Source organism: Panthera leo, chromosome B3, assembly GCF_018350215.1.
Source record: "Panthera leo isolate Ple1 chromosome B3, P.leo_Ple1_pat1.1, whole genome shotgun sequence".
NCBI classification, from domain to species: Eukaryota; Metazoa; Chordata; class Mammalia; order Carnivora; family Felidae; genus Panthera; species Panthera leo.
The window spans coordinates 68,864,334-68,891,360 of NC_056684.1; the positions used below are offsets into that span (position 1 = coordinate 68,864,334).

The window sequence follows — 27,027 nt, forward strand, 5'->3', positions numbered from 1 at the left end:
TTGCTGCCCTCTCCTGGCCATGAATGTGCACTGCACCCTCAGCTCAGCGCTGGACGGCCTCTGTCCCTTTTCTCTCTCCTTCTCTGTTCCTTCCTCAGCTTCCCCTTCGATGAGGGGATCTACCCCGCTGGATGTGGCAGCTTCCTCCGTGATGGACAACAACGAGTTAGCCCTGGGCTTAGAGGAACCAGACCTTGAGAAGGTAACTGGCCCTGGGGAGGCAATGTGCTTGCCCTCTCCTGCCTTATAGCACAGCCAGGACAAGGAAATGCAGACCAAAGGCTGGGTCTCCATCAGAACCTCTCAATGCTCCATGAAAATGTGGTAGAAAGTGAGTAACCAGCAGCAGTATGATAATTAGGAGCAGAGAATCTCCCATGGGCAGGGATAGTCAACTTCTTAGACATAGATATCTGGATATGTGTGCTGTCTGTATGTGGAGGCCCAGCCTCATTGGTCTCCATGGAACACTACCAGAGACCTAGATCCTAATAAAGTTCTATGTCATCGAATTTTTAAGTTCACACACTAAAGAAAGAAACATGACAGAAAACTGTATTATCCATATATGGACAAGGAACACCCACATGTCCTATCCTTGTACAAATGAGGCAAAACTGAGCTGCCCCACATTGGGATTGTGAAGTGTGCTCCCACTGGTGGTGATAACTGGAGGCTGATTCACCTACCATCTTTTCCCCATTCCATCTCGGGGCTATTTCCTTGACTGAGTGGCTGCCAAGATTTACAGTACGAAGACTGGTCTGGTGAGGGGGGAGGGGAACAAGTTAAAGGTCATCCGTTGAGTAGTGGGTCTGGAAGTGCATGGAAGAAGAGTTCCTAATCCTGACCAGGGGATCAGGAAGGTCACTCAGGAAAGTGACAAGCTGAGGTGGGAGTAGGAAGCCAGAAGCCTCACCATCGGGAAAAGCGTGTCAAGAATGTGTGAGGTTCAGTGAGGAAAGCATGGTATGCTTGGGAATCGGGAAGGCGGGTGTGACGGATCATGGGGTGTGTGGAGGGAGTGGTGAACAGTGAGGGGAGACAGGAATTGGGCTTGATGCTACCATAATGGTTACCATAGAAGTTCATACTCCTATAGGATCACTGTGGGCCAGGTCCCACTCTGAATTAACTCACATAACCCTTAGAACATGCCTTTTTGTTAGTGCCTCCAGTTATAGGAGAGAAAACTAAGGCCTAGTTGATGTGCTCAGTGTCATGGGGTTTGTAAGTGTCGGAGCCAGGAGCCACAGGGGTCTGGCTCCAGAGGCCGTGCTCTCAGCTGTCATATTACAGGACCTCTCTGTAGAGCCAAGAGCAACGGAAACCATCAGAGGGCTTTAAACAGGGAATGACACAACATGACTTGTATTTTAGAACGCACATCTTGGTTTTAGCAAGAAGAACTGATGAGAACAGAGACAAGACACACCCCCTCCCATACACACCCGGACTCACGCTCTGCCACCCAGCAGTACGTTGTGTGATAGCTGTTCCACAAATGCCACGAATATTCCTAGTCTGCTTCTGGTGAGACAGACTTTAGTCAAACTCTGCTCTGCATACATTGCAACACCAGTCAAGAACTCCACGTTTGAGGTGGTGAGATGGTAACTGAACCCTGGATAAGAAAGTGGCTGACGGTTCTCTTAGACTAGGACAGTGCCACCTTACACTGATGGGGACTCAGTGCCCATCCTCAGCTGTAGCTCAGCTTTGGAAATGACAGCACTTGACAAAGACCCTAAGTCTCCCCTGGAAGGTGGAAGATGGGCTAAGGAGAGCCCAGGAGGCTGGGAAAGGGAAGAAATGGGGACCTAGGGACATCTGTGAGGGGGAGGCTTCTTCAGGTGGTCCCGGTGGCTCAGCACAGGGCCACAGACTTTGTTGGGACCCGTGTCAGGAAATCACCCAAGTGTGGTTCCTAGGAGAGAGGGGAAAGGACAAGTAAATGCCACAGTTCTTCCTTGCCATTGATCACAACAGAAATTAGGTCCCTTAAGATTGAGCAACAGCCCCGCCACCAACACACGTCGTGCACGCGCGCACACAGACACGCAAGGGTGCTTATTTCAGCGGCCAGTGAAATGTCCTGCACCTGTAACCTTGAAAACACTGCCGAATTCTTGCCTTTATTGATGTTTTTCTCACATCTTAAAGGCCAAATCAAATCTAAGCTCCAAGCAGAATAGTATCCTTACTGGTTTAAGAAGGAAACGGTGTGATGATTGTTTCTTACTGAATTTTGACTTAGATCCATTGTTCTTACAAAACAACTTGGAGTATATGACCTCAGCAAATACATGATTCATTTGAAAAACATTGATTGACCATCTGCTATGTGCTGAGCCCTGGGAATCATAAAATGAAAAAGATACAAATTCCTGACTGAGGAGTTTACAGCCCAGTGGATTCTCCCCTTCTCCTTGTACACATAAAATAATAAAGGCTAAATTAGAATAGCAACTGCATTTCAAGCAAAGGTCTATTTGCTAGGCACTTTTTCTTGCCTGACATCTTCTAAAAAGTAGGCAAGTCATAAAACACTCTACAAGATCACAGCGCTGATATCCAGTGACCCAGGAAGTGAAGAGAACACTACCAATCCCAGGTCTTAACTGGCCACAGCCCCTCACTCACCACCCCAACCTTAACATTTGGCTTGTGACTTGAGACAACAGTTGTTAATGCATAACTTGAGTAGGGAGCCCCAATTAGTCAAGGGCCCACGCAGAGTCAACCAGTGACTCAATATTTTGATCTTGAAATACCATGGCCAAATGAACATGGCCCACCTGGACCCATTATCTCCCCAGAGACCCCCTAGTTAGGCCTATGTTTAAATAGTAGTCCCCTCTTGGGGCACCTGGGTGGCTCAGTGTGTTGAGTGTCCAGCTCTTGATCTTGGCTCAGGTCATGATCTCCCAGTTTGTGGGTTCAAGCCCCACGTCGGGTTCTGTGCCAGGAGCGTGGAGCCTGCTTGGGATTCTCTCTCTCCCTCTCTCTCTACCCCTCCCTCCCTCCCTCTCTCTCCCTCTCTCTCTCTCTCTCTCTCTCTCTCTCTCTCTCTCTCAAAATAAATACATAAAACTTTTTTTAAAATATGTCCGTTCCCTCTTGCCAGAACTGGAAAATCCAGGGAACTGAGCTCATGGCATATTCCTACATAACAGTGACAATCTGTCTTGGCTATTTGGAAACAATGAACTGGAAGTTCTGATTTCAAACTTAATTATTAAAAGTTTGGGGCTCTCTCTAGCTTCTAGGCAAACGAAAGCCCTTCTGTTCCCAGAATTCTGTAGGCCTCACAGCTGTCTCGTAAAAACTGAGACACTTACTTTTGTATTGTTGTTGGCAGGTGGTGACCTATTTGGCAGGCTGTGGCCTGCAGAGCTGCCCCATGCTTCTAGCCAAAGGGTACCCTGACGTCGGCTGGAACCCCATCGAAGGGGAGCGCTACCTGTCCTTCCTGAGGTTTGCCGTCTTTGTGAACAGTGAGTCCCAAAATTTTCATGCCTTTCAGACCTAGGATAGCATAAACTTGGGTACATACAAGGAAAGAGAGATCCTTTGCATTTCTTCCTACCTGTAAGTAGGATAGATTCTACAGGTAGTGGGGGACAGGACAATCTCAGGCCAGACAAGGACCAAGAGCAGCATCTGGTGGACAGTGTGTTGAGCTCTCGCACCAGATCCAGAAAGAAAATAAAGGCGAAGGCTAGAGCTTCTCACTGCTTTGTACCTCTTCTATCAGTAAAACAGGGGATTGTTAATAGCTTCATCTCACTTATTCACAAAGCTAACCTCAGGTGTGCCCTCAGATCCTCAGACTATTGGATGAATGGATGCATACATGCATAAAAATTAAAAATAACTGAGTAACTATAAAAGGTAGCTCAACTCCCAGGAGAAAAAATATTTCTGTGGCAACCCTAAATACTATTCTTCTCATACAAGTCACTTCCCACTTATAATGAATTCCAAGTGGACAAAACCTCTTTAGTTGCCCAAGTAAAATGTACTGAATCTTGTGTAAAATTTAAGTGGGCTACTTTCTTGAAAATGTGCCCTGTCTCCCAAGATTGTGTTCTAATATCAATTCGCGTATATTCACATCAGAATTGTGATCCTTCTCCCTTCTCCAAGTTTGGAGTTCCAGGCTAACAAATCCAGCTTGGCTAGTTACACGATTGCAAAGAGGGATTACAGCTAATAAGCAATCATGCCAAGTGTTCTAGGTATAAGAGTTTATCTCGGAATATATTGACATAATGTGATCACTGATTTCCTGTGTGCTTTTCTCATCTCCCTTCATCCCCGCACTACTTCTTGTCTTCCTAGACTCCACTCTTAATATTTGAAGGATTTCCATTGTCCTGGTTTCTCCCCCTGGGTCTCATCCAGTCAGATGCTTGATCACCTGTCTTCTGCCACTCTCTGAGTGCTCTTTAGTGTCCCTAACTGTTCCTCACCATCATTGCTGAATTCTATTTTCTCTGAGGCCAGTGTCAGCGTGTCCTCTAATAATCTCTTCCACTTTCTATCCAAATCTATCTGATTCTGGACCACGTGTCCAGAAATAATTCAGAGGTACTATGGTAATAGGGACATTTTTTAAGTGTATTTTAAGGATTCATAAGTCTCCCTAAATTATCTCAGTAGACTATATGACACAAACCAAATCAAGGCAGGACTCGTTTATTCATCTTGGCCACCTTTTCAAGATCAAGAGCTTTATGAGTCATTTAGAGGGATTGTCTACATAGGTTATGAAGGTAAAGGAATCCACTGGCTATGCACCTATCTAGATTGCCCACATTCCAACACTGATGTATGCTAGTTTCATATGACCAGATTGGGACTGAATAGACTTGCAGATCTGTAGTTGAAACGGTGGGAGTAGACTGTCACAGGGGAAAGCATGAAAAACAGAGAGATGGAAAAAGTTAGAATCTTATTGAAGCCTTAAAGAAGGAGCAAGAGTGCTTTAAAAACAGCTGAGTGTTATGGAAGACTTTGGGCCCGAGAATGGAGTGTCTGAGGAGCAAATATAGTGCACAACACTTACTGCTTTGTAAATTTAGGCACATTACTAAAACTTTCCTAGCCTCAGTTTTTTTATGTATGTTAAGTAGAGATAACCGTAGTATATACCTCACAGAGCTGTCTTAAGACTTAAATGAAATAATCTGTGGAAAACTTAGCACAGTGCCAGAAACATAGTAAGCCTGCAGTCATGTTAGTTGTCATTGTTGTTTATGATCCTTACAAGAGTATTAGGGCATTTGAAATGGAAAGACTTTCATAAATGGATTATTTGGGAGTCTCAAAGCCCTCTGTAAGTTTTTATGTCTAAAAGGTGATTAGAAAGGACTTCCCAGCCCTTTTGTGGCATCTACACAGCAGTGAAAGATAAAGGTGTTATAGGTGATCATGGTAGATGATAAGAGTGGTCATGATGGGTAATGGTGGGTGGTGACAGGTGGTGATGTTGGATGATGGTGAGGGGTAATATTGATGGGGGAGATGAGGGTTGAGTAGTGGTCATAGCAGGTTTTGGGGTGATTGAGGTGGGTGGTGGTTAGTGATGAGAAGTGCGGTGATGGTTGTGGGGGGTGATGAGTGATGGTGGGTGGTCACAGTGGGTGATGATGGGATGTGATGGTTGGGTGGTGGATTGCCATAGTGGGGGTAGGGGTTACTGTGGTGAGTGGTAGTGAGTGATGATAGAGTTAGTGAGGATGATGGTGGTGATGAGAGCAGCTGACATTTACTGAGCATTTACCATGTGCCAGGCACTGTTCAAAACGCTTTGGGATTGGGGGCACCTAGGTAGCTCAGTTGGTTAAGCGTCTGACTTCAGCTTAGGTCATGATCTCATGGTTCTGGAGTCTGAGCCCCACATTGGGCTGTCTGCTGTCAGCATAGAGCCTGCTTCCGATTCTCTGTCCCCCTCTCTCTCTGCCCTCCCACCCTTCCCCCATATTTGCATGCTTGCTCTCTGTTTCTCAAAATAAATAACTTTAAAAAATTGGGATGTGTTAACTTACATAATACAGAAATCCTAGGTATAGTTATCTTCCTCATTTTATAGAGAAAGACCCAGGTGCTTAGAAGGATTAAGTGCCTTGCCCAGAATCACACAGCTAGTAGGATGTAAAGCAGGATTTGAAGTAGGATTTGAAATAGAACAATTTGGCCCAAGAGTCCAAACATTACTCAACTATTGTGCAGTATTGTCTTGGTAGTGTAGTCTAATGAATGAATAAGGAGAAACAGTGTTTTCTCCTTTGAGATGTTCAAAAATTGTGGCATTATTTAATTACTGTTTGGCACTAATGTTTTGTTTTTTTTTTAAATTAAGCCAAATCAAAAGCTCTTGCCATATCAAAATAATAGAATTGGAAAATTCTAGCATTATTTTCCTAGTCTCTCTTAATGTTTGATTTAAATCTTGTTAAACAAGATTTGTCTTTAAAAGAACTTCTTGAGGCTATAATTTTCTCCGTTTTTTTATTAGGTTGCTCAGAAGCCTTGAGTTGTGTTTTACTGTGGGAGTAATGAAGTTGAGAGGTTTATATTTACCCAGCAGTTGTAAACTTTATAACCAGTCTAGACACAGCTCTGTCTAGGTATCTGATTAATCCCTTCCTAATGTAGATTCCAAGAAGGAAGATGTCTTACCAATCCACAAGAAGAAGGGACAGTTATTTTGTGCTTTTTTTTTTGAGTCCTTGGAGTATTTTAGTGATATCTTCCCCAGGCTATAAACTTAGTTGTGAGGGACACACTATTCCTAGCTTTGCTGAATATTTCCCTAGGAAGATTTGTCATCAGTGGACATAACTTGGGGATCCATTATGTGACACGTGAAGCGTATGTGAGGGGGCTATGAGATGTAATAAGAGACATGACCTAAAAGCCCTGACGTCATAAAGCAGGAAACAGAGCAAACCTAAGTGGAATTATCGGAAACGTACATGGAATAATTACTAAAAACCTTGTAATCAACCATACCTGCCTACAGAGTGACACATGGGTCTACTGACATGCCAAAAGTGACAGTGCATATTGGAATCTGGTAGAGTGAATCTACGAATACCTGGGGAAAAAGGCAAGTGTTGAACAACATCTTGGAGAAACAAATGGACATAGTATAACAGAGTAGTGTGGTGAGAGCATACTGATTGGCTTGAACTAGGAAACATTAATCTTTTATTATATATCAATTTTATCTCAAGCTGGAAAAAAATTTTAAAGTCAAAAGCACCAAGTAGCATGGTACCTTTGAAGGGCACAGTAGATAAAGATGCTTTAAAAAATCAGCCGGTTCATTTCCATCCATGTATTTATTAGAGTCAGAAAGGATGTAATAACCACTCTTAGGTGTGATTGGTACTAAACACGAGGGATGATTAGGATTAAAATGTGTTAGACATTGTTCTTATGCTCACATTTATAATACAGTTGGAGGGGCGCCTGGGTGGCTCAGTCGGTTAAGCGTCCGACTTCAGCTCAGGTCACGATCTCACGGTCCGTGAGTTCGAGCCCCATGTCGGGCTCTGGGCTGATGGCTCAGAGCCTGGAGCCTGCTTCCGATTCTGTGTCTCCCTCTCTCTCTGACCCTCCCCCGTTCATGCTCTGTCTCTGTCTCAAAAATAAATAAACGTTAAAAAAAAAAATTAAAAAAAAAAAATAATACAGTTGGAAAGAGTCAGCAAACTTTTGAAAAACTGACCAATAGTAAAAGATTTACATAACAGTTGAAGACGATTATAAACAACATCACAGTGTTCTACTCAGGAGACACTTCAGGCTGTTGTGGTGAGAGAAGATACAATATGGGTTACAAATGAGATATGGCTACTGGGGGTTGGGTACTTAACGTCTGAGTTATAGCTTCTATCCAATTACAAGACATGTAGAATCTCTTCTACCCCACCTTCCTCATTCTCGCAATGGACCTTCTTGAATCTCTGTGCCTCAGAAGAAAGAAACTGGTCATTGGGGTCAGGACAGGCTCATAGTGACAAAGACAAGGAAATGTGGCTCCATCTATAGAAACTCAAAGTGAAACTATAAACGCCCAGAGATAGATGGTCAAAACAGCACAAATAATAGAAAATAAATTACTCACATAAAGAAGCCAATGGCAAACAAATGCCCAGAGCACCAAAATGAGGAAATCTGACTGGGGTGAAAAGCTGTTTGGCCTTGTTATTTTCATGCTAAGTAAATTATTCAGCATTTCTCCCCCACTGCTGCTTGTGGGATCCCAGCAGTGGTGCTGGCTGAGCATTTTGGCATGAGCCCAAATGTCCTGAATCCATAGGTATATGGATTCTTTATCAATCATTTTCTTAATAACGATGGTAAATGAAGTTTGATACCTACATAATGTAGATTTTAACTGAAATAGTAAAACCAGGCTAAAGCTGCTTCATCAACATTATTCCCACAAAATGGCAGTATAATGATCCTACCCATCACAAATTGATTTTCATTAACTCAGTGAGAATGCTCATATTTAAAAGGTGGACTCTACCCTATTAGAACACACCTCAATTCTGACTCCAGGTTTCAGTCTTAGGCAAATTTTATTTAACATATTTCATGAAAAAGCCATGTGGATCCAAACTCTAGATGCATGGGCAACATTTTAGCATGATTCTAGCATTAAATACCAGTCTCTAAAATTTCTGGACTACTATACCAGTCCACCCTGCAAGGTTTTCATTCAGTCCCTTGGCTTTAAATTCCACATGTTTGCTCGTGATCCCCCCAATGTACATTCCCATCCTTTTTTCTCTTCCCTGAGCCCCGGACTTGTGTAACCTGCTGCCTACTTGATGTTTCTACTTGAAGGATGAATAGGCATTTCAAATTTTGAACATCTTAAGGATTAATTTGTATATCTACCCTAAACTTGTTCTCTTAGATTCCCCATCCCCCTAGCTAGCACTACTGACTTTGCAAAACTCTTAGGTGGCATCTTTATTTCAGACTTTTTCCTTATCCCCACATTCAATCCACTTAAAATTCTGTAGATTCAATGTCTAAAAGTTACCTGAAAGCCATCGACTGATTTTTCTCCATCTTCACTGGCCACATCCTACCTCAAGCTATCATTATCTTCCACCTGGACCACTTCAGCTGCATAGAAACTGATTTCCCGGTTTCTACTCTTAGAAAGGCATTAATTGGCCTCTGCTGCACTATCTGCAAGATATTTGAGAAGCTCTGCTGCAGGTATATAGACCAGGTAGAGTTCCTCTGTTCCACTTATCTCATTCCAGGGTCTAGGCTTGACCATCTTCTACAATACTTGTCCACTGGTCCTGGATCAGTGACTAGCAAGTAATGTGGGCTTACTGAATGGTTGAATTAATGACCAAATGGGCAAACAGTTCCTCATTTGCTCTCTGGCTGCCATAGTAGTTTATTGACCTATCCCTAGGTCCTCCCTCCACAGATTAGAAAGCCCTAAGGAGGAGATCGTATATCTTAAACACTTGCAATGACTTGGTTCATGCAAATTGCCGACAACCGTATTAAAGTTGGCACTTAACAATTAAAAGGTATTGGGTCTTGCTCATCGCCCCTACCTTGTGATACTATAAGTTAAGACACTCTAGATGCATTCATGCTAGGCCTCCAGTGTTCGTTCTTCCTACAGTATGACTTGATGAAGGATATGTTCTTTTTCTTAAGACTAATTGAAATCTGGGGCGCCTGGGTGGCTTGGTCGGTTAAGCGTCCGACTTCAGCTCAGGTCATGATCTCACAGTCCGTGAGTTCGAGCCCCGCGTCAGGCTCTGTGCTGACAGCTCAGAGCCTGGAGCCTGTTTCAGATTCTGTGTCTCCCTCTCTCTCTGCCCCTCCCCTGTTCATGCTCTGTCTCTCTCTGTCTCAAAAATAAATAAACGTTAAAAAAAAAAAAAAATTAAAAAAAAAAAAAAAAAGACTAATTGAAATCTGAAGAAATGAACAACCCAGGTGCTTGTAAACAAAGGCTGACAGTTGATCTAGTAATATAGTAATGGATAGTGACTGTCAAACTTTCCATCCAGTCATTTCAAGTCTCTGCCTTGAGTCTCAATGGAGTCTGTTCATTTATTCAAAAATATTTTTGAATGCCTATTATGTGTCAGATGTTAACAAGATGCTTGAGCATACAGGGTTAGATAATGCAGACATAAGGCTCTGTTCTTATTACATAGACAATCTGGTGACAAAAACAGACACAAACTAATACAAACAATTTATTAATTATACTTGTGTTCAATGATTACAGGAAGAGGGCAGGGTGTTTGAGAAGACCAGGTCATCTAGGGCTTCCAAGGATGAATGGGAGCTACCTAGGTCAAGGGTTTATGTTAGGGTAATGAGAAGGAAGAAGGCATTCCAGGCAAAGGAATTTGAAACAAGGACTGTAGTTAGAATATTGAGAGTAAGAAAATCTATGGACTGTAGATAAAATCATTGCATTAATACTAATCATCCCTGTGGTGAGAATGACTGCTTCAGGGTCAGATAGGGGGAGAATCACAGCCATTTCCATCTGACTTCTCAGGAATGTTGAAAAGAAGGTAGCAATGTAAAGATAGGTTGAGAGCCTTTGAAGAAAGGCACTGAGAACATTCACACAGTTATTAAGCTCATTATTCATTTTGGAACTCAAGTAAAAACATTGTTTAAGCCCCTGGGCAAAACTAGTTTACCTCAGATCTCTTGCTCCCTTAAAAAAATGCCCTCAAGGTCAGTATTCAGCTTCCCCACAGTGGATTTGTTTGACAGTCTGGTTTGCTGAGCTACAGGTAATTAGGAATAGAATGTACTCTCTCCTAATTATGCCATCTCCTCTACCTTCTGAAGCCATTGGAAATTCTCTTCCTTGGTCCTCTCTCCAATTAGCAACAATGGTTGCTTACAGTTCCTTCCTCTTGCAGGTTGCTCTCTGCATCCCCCACAGACGTCTACGATTTAGTAATCAAGAGATGGCTTTCTGGGTCAGTTGTAGCAGCTCACTCAATTAGCTTAGATTTGAAGCCCTGAGATTCAGATAAAATAAGGTTAATTTGGTGAATGAATTTCAATAGCAAGCTCAATATAGAACCCACGGTCTTAGTTTTTCACATTTGCTTGCACATGGTGGTCCATGTTCCATCTAACTCCATGATGCTGATCGCTGTGGCAAGAAGAGCTAGGTTGATTTCAGCATGCCGGTAAAGATCATGGCTGATCCACAAGTGTTTCCACCCTGAGAACTGAAAGAATCGGAGTATGATATTTAAATAAGTTTGAATAACAGGATGGGAGGTTTTTGGCCATTTTTGACACTTAAAATTTTACAGTTTTAGCTTCGTTATTCTTACAATGAAAAATGACAACTGGGAGTGTGGATATAAGTGACACCTGGTAAATTATAGAGGCCAACAACATTTGAAAGTAGTGAGCTGTGAGTTGTATCTATAACTAAGATTATTTGCTCTCAAATATGTTGATTTTCCTGGTGCTTTTCTTTAAGTGTCCCTCCTGTATCCTGTATTAAACTGTGTCAAATATAAATGCTAGGTTTGACTCATAGTTGACTCATAGGAAAACATGGCCTTAGGATTTGGCATCATTGTTGTATCTTCCACAGGTTGCTCAACGTTGTTGAACATCTCCTTGGTTTCTCTCCTTCAATGATTCTTTCCACCATACCATTACTGTGATTATTGTGCCCTTTTGCCATCTCCTAAGAATTTTCTTCACATGGATTCTGTTTTAATAAGATCAAATTCTTTTTTATATATTAGATGGAACTTGGAGGAAAGCCTCTTTTTTAAAATATAATTTATTGTTAAATTGGTTTCCATACAACACCCAGTGCTCATCACCCACTTTCCCCTCCCCCCCCCATCTACCCTTAGTTTGTTCTCAGTCCTTAAGAGTCTCTTATGGTTTCCCTCCCTCCCTCTCTGTAACTTTTGTTTTTTCCCCTTCCCCTCTCCCATGGTCTTCAGTTAGGTTTCTCAAGATCCACATATGAGTGAAAACATATGATATCTGTCTTTCTCTGCCTGGCTTATTTCACTTAGCATAATACCCTCCAGTTCCATCCACATTGCTGCAAATGGTCAGATTTCATTCTTTCTCACTGCCAAGTAGTATTCCATTGTATATATAAACCACATCTTTATCCATTCGTCAGTTGATGGACATTTAGTCCCTTTCCATAATCTGGCTAGAGGAAAGCCTCTTTATAAGAATTTTAGTCTTGTGAAGGATTGAGCTATAAAACAGTAAATGCATGCCAGCGGACTATTTAAATTCAGTGTAATGGAAACTTTTCTGAATCCAGTTACACAGTTCTAAAACTTACATGGTGTATATTTATAATCTTGAATTTTACTTGTACTTTAGACAGTTGGATGAGAAGAGGATGTCAGCAGGCTGAGCTCTAGGCCAGGACCACATCTGGGTTGTACTGTATGCTCTCTGGAGCCATGAGTCAAATCAAGTGTGTTCAGGTGTGAGTTCACGTGAGAGCTGAGTACAAGCTAATCTGAAGCCCTGGGACAGCAAGCTCAGCCCCTTTGATTCTCTGGACATGAGGGAGAAATTTCTGTATGAGGTTACACTAATAGATTGACTCCAAAAAACTAGAAGTTGCATGAGTATCTCAACAGGGACGTGAGACCCAAGGAGATTGTGCACCATGCATACTTGCACACTGATTTGCTAAAAAGCTGGAATGAAAGCCAGGGCTTCTGAGTTCCCATTCTAATGCTCTGCTCTGCTTACAACACGCCTCTAAGTTGATTCTTAAAAGTTTTCATTAAACAGAACTCCTGTGATAGTTTTAAAATATGTCTCTAAATTCTTCAGTGCATCTCCCTCCGAAAGATGGATGTTTCTCCCTTTGAGTGAGAGCTGGACTCAGTGAGTCACTTCCAATGAATAGGATATGGCAGAAGTGACAGTATGTGACAAGGTTGTAAAAGGCATTGCGGCTTCTGCCTTACTCTCTCCAATCATTTCCTCTGTGGGAAGCCAGCTGGCATGTGGTGAGAACACTCAAGCAGCCCCACAGAGAGGTCACATGGTGAGGAGCTGAGGCCTCCTGCCAACAGCTGTGTGTGTGTGTGTGTGTGTGTGTGTGTGTGTGTGTGTGCGCGCGTGCGCGCGCACAGAAGCCAGTACTCCATGCCCAGTCAAGCCTTCGCGGGACTGCAGTGCTGGCTGACATTTTGGTAGCATCCTCATGGGAGATCCCATGCCAGGACCACTTAGCTCAATCACTCCCAAACTCCTGATCTACAGAAACTTTGTGGTAGCAAATAGTTATTGACTTAGCCTGCTAGGATTTGAAGTACTTTGATGCGAGAATAAATAATTAACACAGCAGTGTATCAAGAGACAACCTCTGTTCTAGAACTCAGTCCTCCGAGAATATCTGATGATCTCATGGAAAAATTTTTCGTCAGCCTTCATCCAATACACAACATCAAAAAAGTCTTTGCTCAGAGCCTTAGCCCAAAGAGAATTTCTCAACACAAATTAAGATTTCATCTGAGACCGGAAGTGTGTTTCATGAAGCTGTTGGAACAAGCTGCAAAAACCGCTTTTGGTACCAAGTATTCTCTCTGAGGGGCGCTGGCTGGACCCCTCCCTTAAGTTTTCCACTTCCCCTGCTTAATCACTGCCTCAGGAAATTAACCCTGTCTCAGTGGTCCATGTTCTTCCAAAGAGAAATGCCAGCAGAATACAGTTCTTCAACCTGCAGCTTCCCACAGAGGTACTTAGGAACAACCAAGACCGTTTTATCAAGTTGGATAAAGCTGGATAAATAATTTCAGAAAGGTCTGTCGTCCATCCACACAGACTTGGTTGTTCTGAAGTACGTGTTAATAGTCCGTGAGAATACAGTTCATGGGCTACCATGTTATTTCCCTGGATGTTAATTGAAGCATGTCAGCTTAAGTTAACATTTTACCTCTTCTGGAGGAAGGAAGGAGATACGTTTTAGCAGCTTCTCATGGAGGTAGTAAACATGTCAGGTTCTTTGTCCTCTAAGTCAGTTGTGACTGAATCAGTAATCTGTGGAAGACTTGCTTTCTGAGGATCAAAATAGTAGTGAAAGAATCACAGTACAAAAATCCAAAACTTAAAACTCAGATTCTGTTCTATGATGGTTAATCTTAATGCTTCAGAAAACAGATTTTGACCGAATTTATCAAAGCTCCCCTTTCTCTCCATCAGTATTACCTCCTAATTTTAAGAATAAGTGACACACTCAATCCAATACTGTTCTTCTCACCTCATCAGTTAGAAATAATTGGGGGTGTCCCTTCCAATGAAAAGGAAATAATGCCCCTTTTCCTTAGGTGAAAGTGTGGAAGAAAATGCTAGCGTCGTGGTCAAGCTGCTCATCAGACGCCCAGAGTGCTTCGGCCCAGCCTTGCGAGGTGAAGGAGGAAACGGTCTATTGGCAGCCATGCAGGGTGCCATTAAGATCTCTGAGAACCCAGCTCTCGACCTCCCCTCTCAGGGATATAAGAGAGAAGTGTAAGTGAATGGAATTGCCTTCTGGGCCTGATACAATTGGTGAGCTCCCAAATATTGTCAGTAAATGGATTATTAAGGAAGTGTCCATAGCTTCTCCCTAGTGGGGAAAGCACAGGTTCTTTACAGTTGTAGTTAAAACCTTTTAAATCACTTTGTCAAGCACACTGCCATCTTGACTCTCCCAAGTAAGGCTAGTGATCAGGATCACCTTCCCCCCACCCCTTGCATGTCTCCTCTTCCATTCTCTCTCTTACACCAACTGGCAGATCGAGCCATCTAAAAGCTCTTTCAGCCCCCACTGTGCCTCCCTTATGGCATCACTACAGGAGGAAGCTGCAGAGACGAAGGGCTGGACCGGCCAAGGTTACGGCCACTGTCTCCCTCCAGCCCATTCCCTTTAGTGCTTAAACCTCAGTGCCTCATCCCTTACCTCACTTTTGCAGAGAGGTAGTACTCTCCGCTTTCCCTCCCAAAAGTGTTTTGATTTGATTCCTCAGGTAAAAAAAGAGAGCTGCACGGGGCCCCGGCATGACTCAGTCAGTTAAGTGTCCGACTCTTGGTGTCGACTCAGGTCATAATCTCACAGTTCATGAATTCGAGCCCCGCGTCAGGCTCTGTGCTGACAGCAGGAAACCTGTTTGGGATTCTCTCTTCCTCTCTCTCTGTCCCTCCCCCCACTTCACTCTCTCAAAATAAATACATAAATTTTTAAAAAAGAGAGAGAAAAAGAGAGCTGTAGAATGTGAAAAATCACAGCATCAATAATCCCAGTATTTAAGGGTTCAGGATGTAGTTGGTGGGTTGGTGGACTGTCTTGTCCTTGTGTATTGACCAGTTCCCTTTCCTTTATTATAGCCTCTATATTAGACCCCAGAATCTAGAGAGTGGGTATAACCCCATAGGGGTACCTGTCTAGGCAGTTGGGGTTCATTTGCTTATTATTTGTTCTGGTAGGTGATCTGGTAGAATTAGAAAAAACCCAAAACATCAGCTGCTCCACCTTCCTCATGTAGCATGAGAAGAAACAGAGGCCAGGGTCGTACAGCTTGTTACCAACAGAGCCAGGGCATGGACTTACTCCAATATGCTTTCCACGCACGTTCAGGGTGGAAAATGGAATGAAGAGTTGGTGGGAACTTTGGGAAATCCTGCTCCACTCCACGGGTCTGCAGGATCAGCTCATGTCAGTACTTAGGCCTTGAAGTTCAGAGGACCTAGGAATTCCGTGGACAAACATTTGGGTCCTTTGAGCTTACTGAGTAAAACCACGTTGTTGGGAGGGAGGGTGTCCAAGGGAAAGGATATGTGACCCTTAGGATGAGCAGAGGGTTTCATTGTCCTGCAGTTCATGTCCAATAACATGGCCACACCTGCCAGGCTTCCTCACACCTTCCCCATGTTGGTTCTTTTTCCGCAGCACGGAGGACGGTGAATATGAAGAAGAGATCGTGCACATGGGCAATGCAATTATGTCTTTCTATTCAGCCCTTATAGATCTCCTGGGCCGCTGTGCTCCTGAAATGCATGTGAGTTCCCACTGGGCAACTTTGAGGGGCTTGAGCGAAAGAACACTGGAGATTTCCTGAACGAAATTTCTTCTTCAGTCTCTGGCATTTCTCTCAGTTCCTTTTAGCTAATAGAGTAGTTTCCACCTCTCATAGCTGATGCCACAGCCTTCTAAGGAATGATTCCTGAGCAAGTCCCTGTGTTGTGTGATTTCTCTGTGGCGCTAGTTGGGCACATCCTCCACATATTCCGTCTTAGAAGCCCCCCCAAAATTATGTTTCCATTCCATCAATTTGTCCAGAATGTGACCAACTTGATTCTTGACTGTGGCCACTGGTGCACTCCACATGGAAAATCATCTTTTCCCAATGCCCCATGGTGTTAGGCACCAGGAAGGCAGTCTCTTTCCCTGGCTCATGTGTGATTATTTCCCAGAGGTAAACTTTGCAGGCAAAAGGAAAAAAAAAAATAGATGCTTCTATTTTTATGGGATGACTTCTCATGCTTCCAGTTCTGTCCTAAAAAGTTATGTTCCTCCTCTTCCCTTTTCACCTCTGCTCAGGGATGAGCGAGAGTGACCTTATTTCACATAAGGCCTCACATGATTAGGAAAGGAGGAAATAATTCCATTTTCTATTAAAATAGAAAAGTTTAAAAAGTTTTTCATTAAAAAATGTACTTGGTCATTTCTTAAAAGAACTGTTTGATTTGCTCATTCAAGCCTCCGGTGCCTGCCTGCCTCTTCCTGCACTGCTCACCGCATTTGGGTTAAGCCAGGTTATCTCTCAAACGTGGTTTGCAATGCAGATTGGGTTAATATAAACAGTGGTATCTAGTGTTGATGAGACTGTGTATTTGGTCATTGACAGGTTAACAATAGATATGTTGTATTTTTTTTTTAATTCTTACAAAAGACAGAACTCATTAAAATAGTGGCTTTCAAACTTTTTGACCAAAAAAAAAAATTGTTGTAGCCATAGTAAGAAATTTAATTTACCTTGCAACCCACCATATATATGTATATATGCATATATATATATATATATATATATATATATATATATTCCAGAAACTAAATTTACCATTCCTACAGACACTGCACGCTAACATTTTCTTTTCTATACTAATCTACTTCATGCTTTTTAATGCAGGTCACAACCCCCTAATGTGATTTCACAGCCCACTAATTGGTCACAACCTATAGGTTAGGACACTGCACTAAAGTATCCAGTCTTCTCTTTCTTCCAGTATGTCATGGGCCTGCCTAAAACACAGTCTAGCCCATTTGCAAATCCATCTACAAGTGGGTAGGGAAACTATCCCAATGTGGAAGAATCCAGGTTAAAAGTACTGTGCATAGAAGAAAGTCTAAATCTTGCTAAGGGAGCCTGATCAGAGTTCTTAACTGAGGATTCCGGTTCCTACTGTGATAAATCAGCCTCGTCCACATAAGCCCATCTTTCCATTTTTGTGCCTTTCAACAACTGAAGCTTTAAAGGGAGGAAGGGAAAAACTAGCATGTTCTACAGTCTTGGGGCAGGATGAGGCAGGTGTCAGTTCCCTCATCACTGGCCATCACTTGAGAAAGCAAGTTACACATTTGGCTTATTCTCACGAAGACGGCATTGTGGGACAGGTAAGCCATCAGAGCTGTTCCATCTGGGAAGGAGTTCCTTCCTTCCTTACTGCCCCTCTGGCTTGACAGTTGACACATAACCCTTCTCAGCACCCTTCCCTCAGGCTCCTACTCTATAAGTGGTGGTTGGAGGGGAGGAGCCATCATCACCCGTGCAGATTCCATCCTGAGCTCGTAACAGTTCAGTTTGCAGCAGAGAGCCTGTTCTCAGAAGCTTACCCACTGTCCTCATGTTCTGGATATGCACCTGTACACACTGGTTGGCTCATTCATGATCGTATGGATCAGGTTATCCATCTCAGGATACCTCTGCTTAGACACTCACATTCTCTAGGACATTCTCTATCAATACCTCTTACCCACCCCCAGCCCCAGCATTAATCAAACTTTTAGGAAGGCGAAATTCATAAGTAACTTCTATATTTTAGCTGAATTCTAAAGTCTGGAATTGTGGCCACAATGTCAACACTTCTGTCATGGCCACTGAGAATTCCGTGTATTGCAGTCACACTGAAAATCCCCAGCAGCCTGCACATTTACTGCAGAGACTTGATCCCATAACTGCATAACCACTGTAATCACAGCAAAGGAATCGAGTGACCTCCTTGTTCAGAGTTATTCCCTCAGTAGCACCTCCTCGAGAAAATCAAAAGAGAAAGCTCCCTTCTTTCCCCATGGCCATAAGTATCTATGGCAATTAGAGAAATACAGGAGTGTACCGACCCCTTAAGGAGAACTATTTCACTGCCAGAGGTTTGGAGGTGGGGTGGTGAGGGGTGTGGGAACTTCCTTTATGTCATTCTCCAACCCTGCGTTGCAGCTTATCCAGACAGGAAAGGGGGAAGCCATCCGGATCAGGTCAATCCTGCGCTCCCTGGTCCCCACTGAGGACCTGGTTGGGATCATCAGCATCCCCTTGAAGCTGCCTTCCCTGAACAAAGGTAAGAGAAGCAGCTGAAGGCTGAGTTCTGCCAGTCTCCCAGGGGGCCACTCGCTCAGGGGCTGGACTGTGTACTGGTAGGTAGCCTGTCTTTCCAGGCTCCTACTCATGGGACAGGCAGCACTGGGAAAGGTTGCTCTTTTTCTGGCAATGAGGAATTCTCTCCTCCTGGCTCCAGCTAGCTGCTGTCTCCTCTGGTCTGCTGTCAGAGACTCCTGTACCCTTTTCCCCATGGGGAGGGCCAGTCTAGACCTCACAGTCCTCTGAGTGCTCTAACCCTCTGGAAGGAAGCTGATGGAATGGAACCAATGAAAGCTCTCACCTCAGCCTTCTTTCTCCTTTGCCTCAGTGTCCCCGGATTGTGCAGCCAGGTGGGCAGCAGACGGCTAGGGCCTGACTTAGGCTCCCTTCCACCACAGCCCCGTGAACCTCATGTCCATGGACATAAAGAGGTTTTCACCCAGTGCTACTTGCCAGATGACCTTTGGCATCGATCAATGTTAGCTTTGCAAAACCTATGCTTTCCCAAAAGGATTCAATTTCTCCATGTCACTGCACTTGCCATCCAGGCAGTTTCCTCCTGGCAGTTGGAGGAATTGAAAAGATAACATGACTCTGACTATTACAGTGTTTCCCAAACTGGTGTTACACAGAACATTTTTGTAGAAAACCTTAATTGCTGTATGTGTTAAGAAGTTTGGAGTAATATAAGTTTGGGAAATGCCTTGGGATATATCACATTTTTTCCAGCATAATTGAGCTACAATATATAATATTATGTAAGTTTAAGGTATACAGTGTGATTTTGTGTGTGTGTGTATTTTGCAGGTGCTTACCACAATAAGTTTAGTTAACACATCCTTGACCTTACATAATTACCTTTTTTGTTGTTCTCTTGAGAGTATTAAAGCTCTACTCTCACAGCAACTTTCAAGGATATAATACAGTATTGTTAACTTAGTCACCATGCTATATATACCATTAGATCCCCGACTTACTCATCTTATAACTGAAAGTTTGTGCTCTTGGACCAGCATCTGCTCATTTACCCTCCCTCCCCCATGACCTGGTAATTATCATTCTACTCCATGTTTCTATAATTTGAGTGTTTTTAGATTATACATATAAGTGAGACCATACAATACTTGTCTTTCTCTGACTTATTTCACTTACCATAATGTCCTCAAGGTCCATTCATGTTACTGCCAATGGCAAGATTTCCTTCTTTGTTATAGCTGACTAATATTCCTGTGTGTGTGTGTGTGTGTGTGTGTGTGTGTGTGTGTGTGCGCATTTTCTTTATCCATTCATCCATCAACAGACACTTAGACTGTTGCCATGTCTTGGCTCTGATGAATAATGCCACAATGAACATACAGATGCAGATATCTCTTTGAGATGATGATTTTGTTTCCTTGGGGAATATACCCAGAAGGGGGATTGCTGGGTCATATGATAGTTCGATTTTTAATTATTTTGAGGCATCTTCATACTGTTTGCCATGGCACCTGCACCAGTTTACATTCCTACCAACAGTGCACCCGAGTTTCCTTTACTCCAAATCCTTGCCAGTATTTGCTATCCCCTGTCTTTTTGAAAATAGCAATTCTAATAGGTATGAGGTGATAGCTCATTGTGGTTTTGATTTGCATTTCCCTGATGATGAGTAATGTTGAGCACCTTCTTGAGCGCCTGTTGGTCATTTTCATGTCTTTAGAAAAATGTCTTTTCAAGCCCTTTGCCCATTTTTTTAAAGTGTGTTTGTTTAGAGAGAGACAGAGACAGTGCAAGAGGAGAGGGGCAGAGAAAGAGGGAGAAAGAAACCCAAGCAGGCTCTGTGCTGCCAGAGCAGAGTCCAACATGGGGCTCAAACTCATGAAACTGAGATCATGACCTAAGCCGAAACCAAGAGTCTGATGCTCAACCGGCTGAACCACCCAGGCACCCCTCAAGTCCTTTGCCCATTTTTAATTGGGTTTAGGGTCTTTTTCTTGTGAATTCTCTGAGTTCCTTATGTCTTTTGGATTTTAACTCCCTGTTGGATGGTTTGCAAGTATTTTCTCCTATTGTGTAGGTTGCTATTTCGCTTCATTGTTGGTTTTCTTTGCTGTGCAGGAGTTTTTTCTTTTAGGTAGTCCCACCTATTAATTCTTGGTTTTGTTGCCTGTGCTGCTAGTGTCATATACAAAAAAAAATATTTCCAAGACTGAAGTCAAGGAGTTTACCTTTTATGTTTTCTTCTAGGAGTTTTACAGTTTCAGGTCTTCCATTTCCTTAGTCCATTTTGAGGTAATTTTTGTGAGTGGTGTAACTATGGGTCCAGTTTCATTCTTTTGAGTATGAATATGTAGTTTCCCCCACCATTTTTTGAAGAGACTGTCCTTTCCCCATTGAATATTTTTGGCTTCTTTGTCAAATATTAGTTGACCATATATGCATAGGTTTATTTCTGCCTCTCAACTGTATTCCATTGGTCTGTGTGTCTGGAATTTATCCATTTTTTCTGGGTTGTCCAATTTGTTGGTGCATAATTAAGCATAATAGTCTCTTGTGATTTTTTTATATTTGTGTGGTATCCATTATAACATCTCTTTTGTTTATAATTTTCTTTATTTCAGCCCTCTTGGTAATTCTAGCTAAATCTTTATCAACTTTATCTTTCAAAAGTCAGGTATTAGTTTTGTTGATCATTTTAGTGTCTTTTCCATTCCTTATTTATTTCTGTTCTTTTTTTTTTTTTTCCTTCCTTATGTATGGGAGTATTCTGGATCTAACTATATATTTATCCATATTACCAGTGTGTTTTATATTTTCATGTTATTGTTTAGTATCCTTTTATTTAAGCTTGAAGAACTCCTTTCAGGGGTACCTGGGTTGCTCAGTCAGTTAAGTGTCTGACTTTTAATTTTGGTTCAGGTCATGATCTCATGGTTTGTGGGATAAAGTCCCACATCAGGCTATGTGCTGACAGTATGGAGTCTCCTTGGGACTCTCTCTTTCTCCCTCTCTCTCTGCCCCTCCCCTTATTGTACTCCCTCTCCCTTTAAATAAGTAAATAAATAAATAAATGGGGGGGAAAAAGAACTCCTTTCTGCATTTCTTTTTTTTTTATTTATTGTTTTTTAACACTTATTTATTTCTGAGAGATCGCAAGCAAGGGTGGGGCAGAAAGAGAAGGAGACAAAGAATCTGAAGCAGGCTCCAGTCTCTGAGCAAGCTGGCGGCACAGAGCCTGATGTGGGGCTCAGGACCATGAACTGTGAAATCATGACCTGAGCCAGAGTCAGATGCTCAACCGACTGAGCCACCCAGGCGCCACTCTGTCAGCATTTCTTGTAAGGCAGGTCTAGTGGTGATGAATTTCCCAGCTTTTGTTTGTTTGGGAAGGTATTTCTCTCACCTCCACTTATGAAAGACAACTTCACTAGGTAAAGTATTCTTGGTTGGCGTTTTTTTCATTTAGCGCTTCGCATGTATCATCCCATCTCTCCTAGCTTGTTGCAGAGTTTTTCTGCTGAGAAACATACCGATAGCCTAATGGGGGTTCGCTGGTGTCGGTGAAATTTTTTCTTTTGCTGCTTTTACAATTCTTTTTGCCTTTGATTTAGACAGTTTTAGTATAATGGGTCTTGGAAAAGATCATTTCAGATTGAAATTAAAAGGTGAAATTATTAGCTTCATGAACTTGGATGTTCACAGATCTCTCTGGGTTTGGGAAGATCTCAATGGTATTTAAATAAGCTTTCTCCTTCTTTGCCCTCTCTTCTCCTTGTGGGACTTGAATGATGCGTAGATTGTTCCTCTTAATGGTGTCCCATAAATCCTATAGGCTTTCTTCATTTTCATCCTTTTTTCTTTTTGTTCCCCTTAATGGGAAATGTCAAATGATCCTTTAATTTCATGGATTCTTCTGCTTGGGCCAGGGTGGTGTTGAAGTGCTCTACACAATGAATTCTTTCATTCAGTCACTGTATTCTTGAGCTGCGAAATTTGTGTTTGTTTCTTTATGTTTTTGACCTCTGAGCACCTTGAGAATAATTCTTTTGAATTCTTTGCCAAGTAATTCATGTGTCTCCATTGTCTTTGGGGTCGATTACTAGAAGTTTACTGTGTTCCTTTTGTGGTGTCCTGTTTCCCTTCTTTATTGTGATACCTATAGCCTTGCACAGATACCTGCACCCTGGGAGAAGCAGTCGCCCCTTCACACTTCATGGACTGACTTTGGTAAGGAAAGACCCTCACCTGCAGGTGGGGGCGTGTTAGAGTGTGCTGTGACCCCAGATCTCGTGGGACAGGGCACCAAGCACAGATGTGTGCTTTGGCTTTAGATCTGGGGCTTGGGGGGCATGACGTCTTGGCAGCTCAGGCCACTGCGGTCCACCACACTGATAATTATGCGGTCCTTGGCAAGTCCTGCTGGAGATCCTCAGTAGCTGCAAGGGCTATTGGGATCCTCGGCAGTGAAGTCCATATCTAACAACTAGGAAGAAGGTAGGCAGTGGTGGTAGCTGGAGCCGGTGATGTGTACACTCTGCTGCAGGGACCAACTGCAGGTGCCTGTGTAGTGGCACAGGCCAATTGCAGACACACGTGGAGTGGCAGGAGCCAGGGTGAGCAGCAAGTATCAGGGTGAACTGTATGGAGGCACTAGCACCTGCGGGGACCCTGGCTGTCAGCATGCATGCCTGTGGCTGCAGGGTCTCACCACAGGTGCACAGCAGTGGTAGCCAGTGACAAGACTCAGGCCAGTGAGATGCAAGTTCACAGTTGAAGGTGCCAGCTGAGATGAGCCCAGCAGTGCAGGCCACTGACCGGAGGCAAGGCCAGAGCTGGGCCCACAAGCAGCTGGTTGTCTGCACGGGGCCCCGGTTGTCTGCATGTACTCCCGTGGCCGCAGGATCTTACCACGGGTGTACGCATGGAAACAGAGGCCAGTGATGGAAGTCTTCCCAAGTGTGCCCACGATGGTGGGTATCAGCTGCAAGGGTCTGGGCTGGCATCTTGAATCAGTACAGCTGCAGAGCCCAGGACTGACTGCCAATGCAGATCAGGGTTCTGGCATTGAGAGAGATGGGAGTGAGAAAAGACCCAGGTGGCTGGGCATCTGCAAACACAAAACCTGGGAAACCTGCCAGGGTTTCACGGTGGCTAATGCTGGATGTTGGTTTCTTCACTGGCAAGAGCTGCTGGGGTCCTCTGCAGAGCAGGTCACCGGTGACCACAGTGACTCCCACTGCCTGGTTGATACAAGTGGCCCTTGCCCTTCTTTCTTTTCCTGAGACCTCTCCCTTCACTGGGCTCTAGCTGGGGTGAGACAGAAGGTATCCTTCATGTAGCTCCCCAAAAGGTAAAGGAGATGATTTTTCACCCCATTCTCTTTACCCAGTGAAGGGAACTCTTTCTAGATGAGCAGCTCCTGCTTGGCCCTGAACAGTGCCAGCCTGGGATAATGCCGGCAAAATGTATCCTTACTTTCTTGTGCAGTGATTCTCAGGTTTTTTGTTCCACTGTGTTACTGAAGTTTCTCACGTTGACTCCTGGCTTCTCCCAGTGCTGTTTTTGTTCATGGATAGCTAATTGTTGATCTTTGTGGGTCTCTTACTTCTCAGTCTTGGTAATATCAATCTCGAAAATGTTGTGCTTATCATGAAGAACAAAAATTGTAGAGCCTTTGAAAAAACATATGATAAAAGAAATGTCAAACTCAGAATTACCCAAACTTTTTGAGCACAAAACACTTAGTAGTATCCTATAAAATGAATGTTCCTCAGAACATGAGTCTCAGAGATTAATTCAGCCTCGCCATTCAGATCTGGTTCCCCCTGGTGTTCAGCAGAGGCAGATAGCTTCTTGTTGGGAAGGTCCCCTTCTCTCCTTGCTTGACCAGAGCCCTGCACTGATCCCTGCGCTGAATGAGGCTCTGGGCTGGATAGGACTAAACCTTTGTGGCTCTCAAGGTAATTTATGAAGTACAGTATGTAAATATGCTCTGATTTAGCTTGATCATTTAGGGGCTCTTTTTCCTATTTTTTGATGTTAACAAACTTTCAAACTCCTGTCTTTATTCTCTAAGTCAAGCAGTTTTGTTTTCTTCATGGTATTCCTCACTTCACCTTTGAACTTTTGTATTAAAGTAAGATTAGAATTATTGGAAGATCTGTCCTCAATTTCACCTAAATCAGATAATAGTTTCCAAATACTAAGAGAATATTTCCTCAGTTATGTGCTATTTATGATGTAATGGCTACAAACAAGACATCCTCTTAATCTCCCTTACATTTTCTCCCTTCATTTCTTCTGTCTTCAGTCAACAAAGCAAAAAAACCAAGCCCCGATTCCTGGCATTTGCCCATTTTGTGTGGTGTAAGTACTCTCACCATGGTCCATTTCAAGCTCTCAATGTGTGTCACTGAGCCACGGAGTTGGAAAGAGAATGCACATAGCACACCACTGTATTGTATTTCCAACATGCAAATAAAACCGATATAAATAACCTCAAGAATATAGTTGATAGCAAAGTCATTAGGAGGTGATGCGTTTTGAGTATTTGTCACCTTTCTAAATATAATTTACTTAATTGTAAATTTTAGTTGTTGATAATGAGTATGTCTAACAACTGGCTCAAGAAAATTCCTGAAATGTAAGCAAGCGGCTGTTCCAAGCGAGTATCCGCTGGCTGCCGCACGATACTGTATTCCTGTTGCTTGTTAGGAGAACAAGGCGTGTAGACAGACACACTCTGTGTGGCCTTTGAGTCTGTGGAGATAGAAAAGGGGCCATGACGTTCTCTGTGTGTCTTTCAGATGGGTCGGTCAGCGAGCCAGATATGGCAGCCAACTTCTGCCCTGACCACAAGGCACCCATGGTGCTGTTCTTGGATCGTGTTTATGGCATTAAGGATCAAACTTTCCTGCTCCACTTGCTAGAGGTTGGATTTTTACCTGACTTAAGAGCCTCTGCCTCTCTAGATACAGTAAGTGGCTAAAATAAGGAAAACTATCTTTTTCCATCATTGTATGTTAGTAACATTGGATTTCAAAGTGATTATTTTCTATCTCCTCACTGATTACATGTTAGCAGTCGGCTTTAAAGGTAAGAAAATAGAAGTACCAAGAAATGGAAGGTCTTAATTTGTTGGGCCAGAGAATTAAATGTAGGTAAACTCGACCTCACATATTCAATCCAGATTCCTCTGTTGCAAGTTTCTCAACCTTGGCACTATCTGGTGTGGGGGTACATCCTGTGTATTATAGGATATTTAGCACCATCCCTTGACCTCTACCCACTAGATACCAGTAGCACACCCATAAAACCAATTCTGATAGCATCAAATGTCCCCTAGGGGACAGAATCTCCCTTGGTTGAGAACCAGGGCTTGTTGCTTATGAAAAGGTCTGGCTGGCAGCATTATAGGCTGGAAATACTCTTCCCACTCTCCTTAAGTTTCATGCACTGACCATCAGGAAAGATGATCTCCAAGCCAAGCAGTTTTGGAGCTTTGGGCACGGCAAGGTCAAGACCAGAGGCCAAGTCAAACCCAAGTTTGAAAGTCAAGGGTGAAGTATAGTAATCCAACATCAACAGACATCAAGACAGGAGGCCCCAGGAGTTATAAAGCGTAGAAGCATGATTGTCCAAGTCAGAAACAGTGCACCAGAAGTCCTGGATCCAAGAAGAAAAGAACAATTCAATCAGCATAAGTCTAAAAACATCTTGCCAATGTAGGGTTACTTTTTTGGAGAGCCAGAAGATGCAGGTCTTCTTAATCATAAAGTCTCTCAAAGGCTCCACCTAGTGTCCAACAGAGATAGAAGTCTGAGCTCTGTGATGGGTGGTCAGCTAGCCAGTACCTTAAATGGGATGGATTTCGTTTGAATGGGTTACTCACAAATGTATAGGATCACCCAGAAATGGGAAGCAATACAAGTCCCAATCTGAATGGAAGATCCATTCTTATTTTTGGCATGGTGTTAAGAAATGACATATTCCTGAAGGTGTTTGGGACATATGATCATTTTGGATAATTAAAACATTGCTTCCACATCTACTTTTGTTTGGAGTTTTTTCTATAAATTACTTGATAAAAAAAAATGGTAATTGTTTTCACTTTGGGGACATTCCCAAGGTTCCTGATCAAAGCATTTGGGTTTTTTATAGGTCAAATAAACAGCAAATTCTGTTCTTCCATTTGGTGTTCAAATCATATGCTTGTCTAGGCACAATCTGCAGCAAAATAAGCTAAACGTTCAGTTCCTTAACACATGCATTTTTATGCATTCTCTTTTGAAAACTTTTAAGCCACTGGAATCAAAGCTCTGTCCTTCCCCATTGTGACAACTCTATTTACCAAAATGATAAATGTGAAAGATTTGCTATTTCTTTCAGTAGG

At 42.9% G+C, this 27,027-nt stretch overlaps 1 protein-coding gene across 1 annotated transcript in view; it reads left to right on the plus strand.

The window, feature by feature from the left end:
• RYR3 (ryanodine receptor 3) overlaps positions 1-27,027 on the plus strand; it is a 526,048-nt gene that overhangs the window by 383,205 nt on the left and 115,816 nt on the right. Inside the window, exons 42-47 of the mRNA XM_042942518.1 lie at positions 99-202; positions 3,362-3,497; positions 14,376-14,556; positions 15,974-16,082; positions 18,519-18,639; positions 25,442-25,611. Coding sequence (XP_042798452.1) covers positions 99-202; positions 3,362-3,497; positions 14,376-14,556; positions 15,974-16,082; positions 18,519-18,639; positions 25,442-25,611 — 821 coding nt within the window. The remainder of the gene's footprint in view (positions 1-98; positions 203-3,361; positions 3,498-14,375; positions 14,557-15,973; positions 16,083-18,518; positions 18,640-25,441; positions 25,612-27,027) is intronic.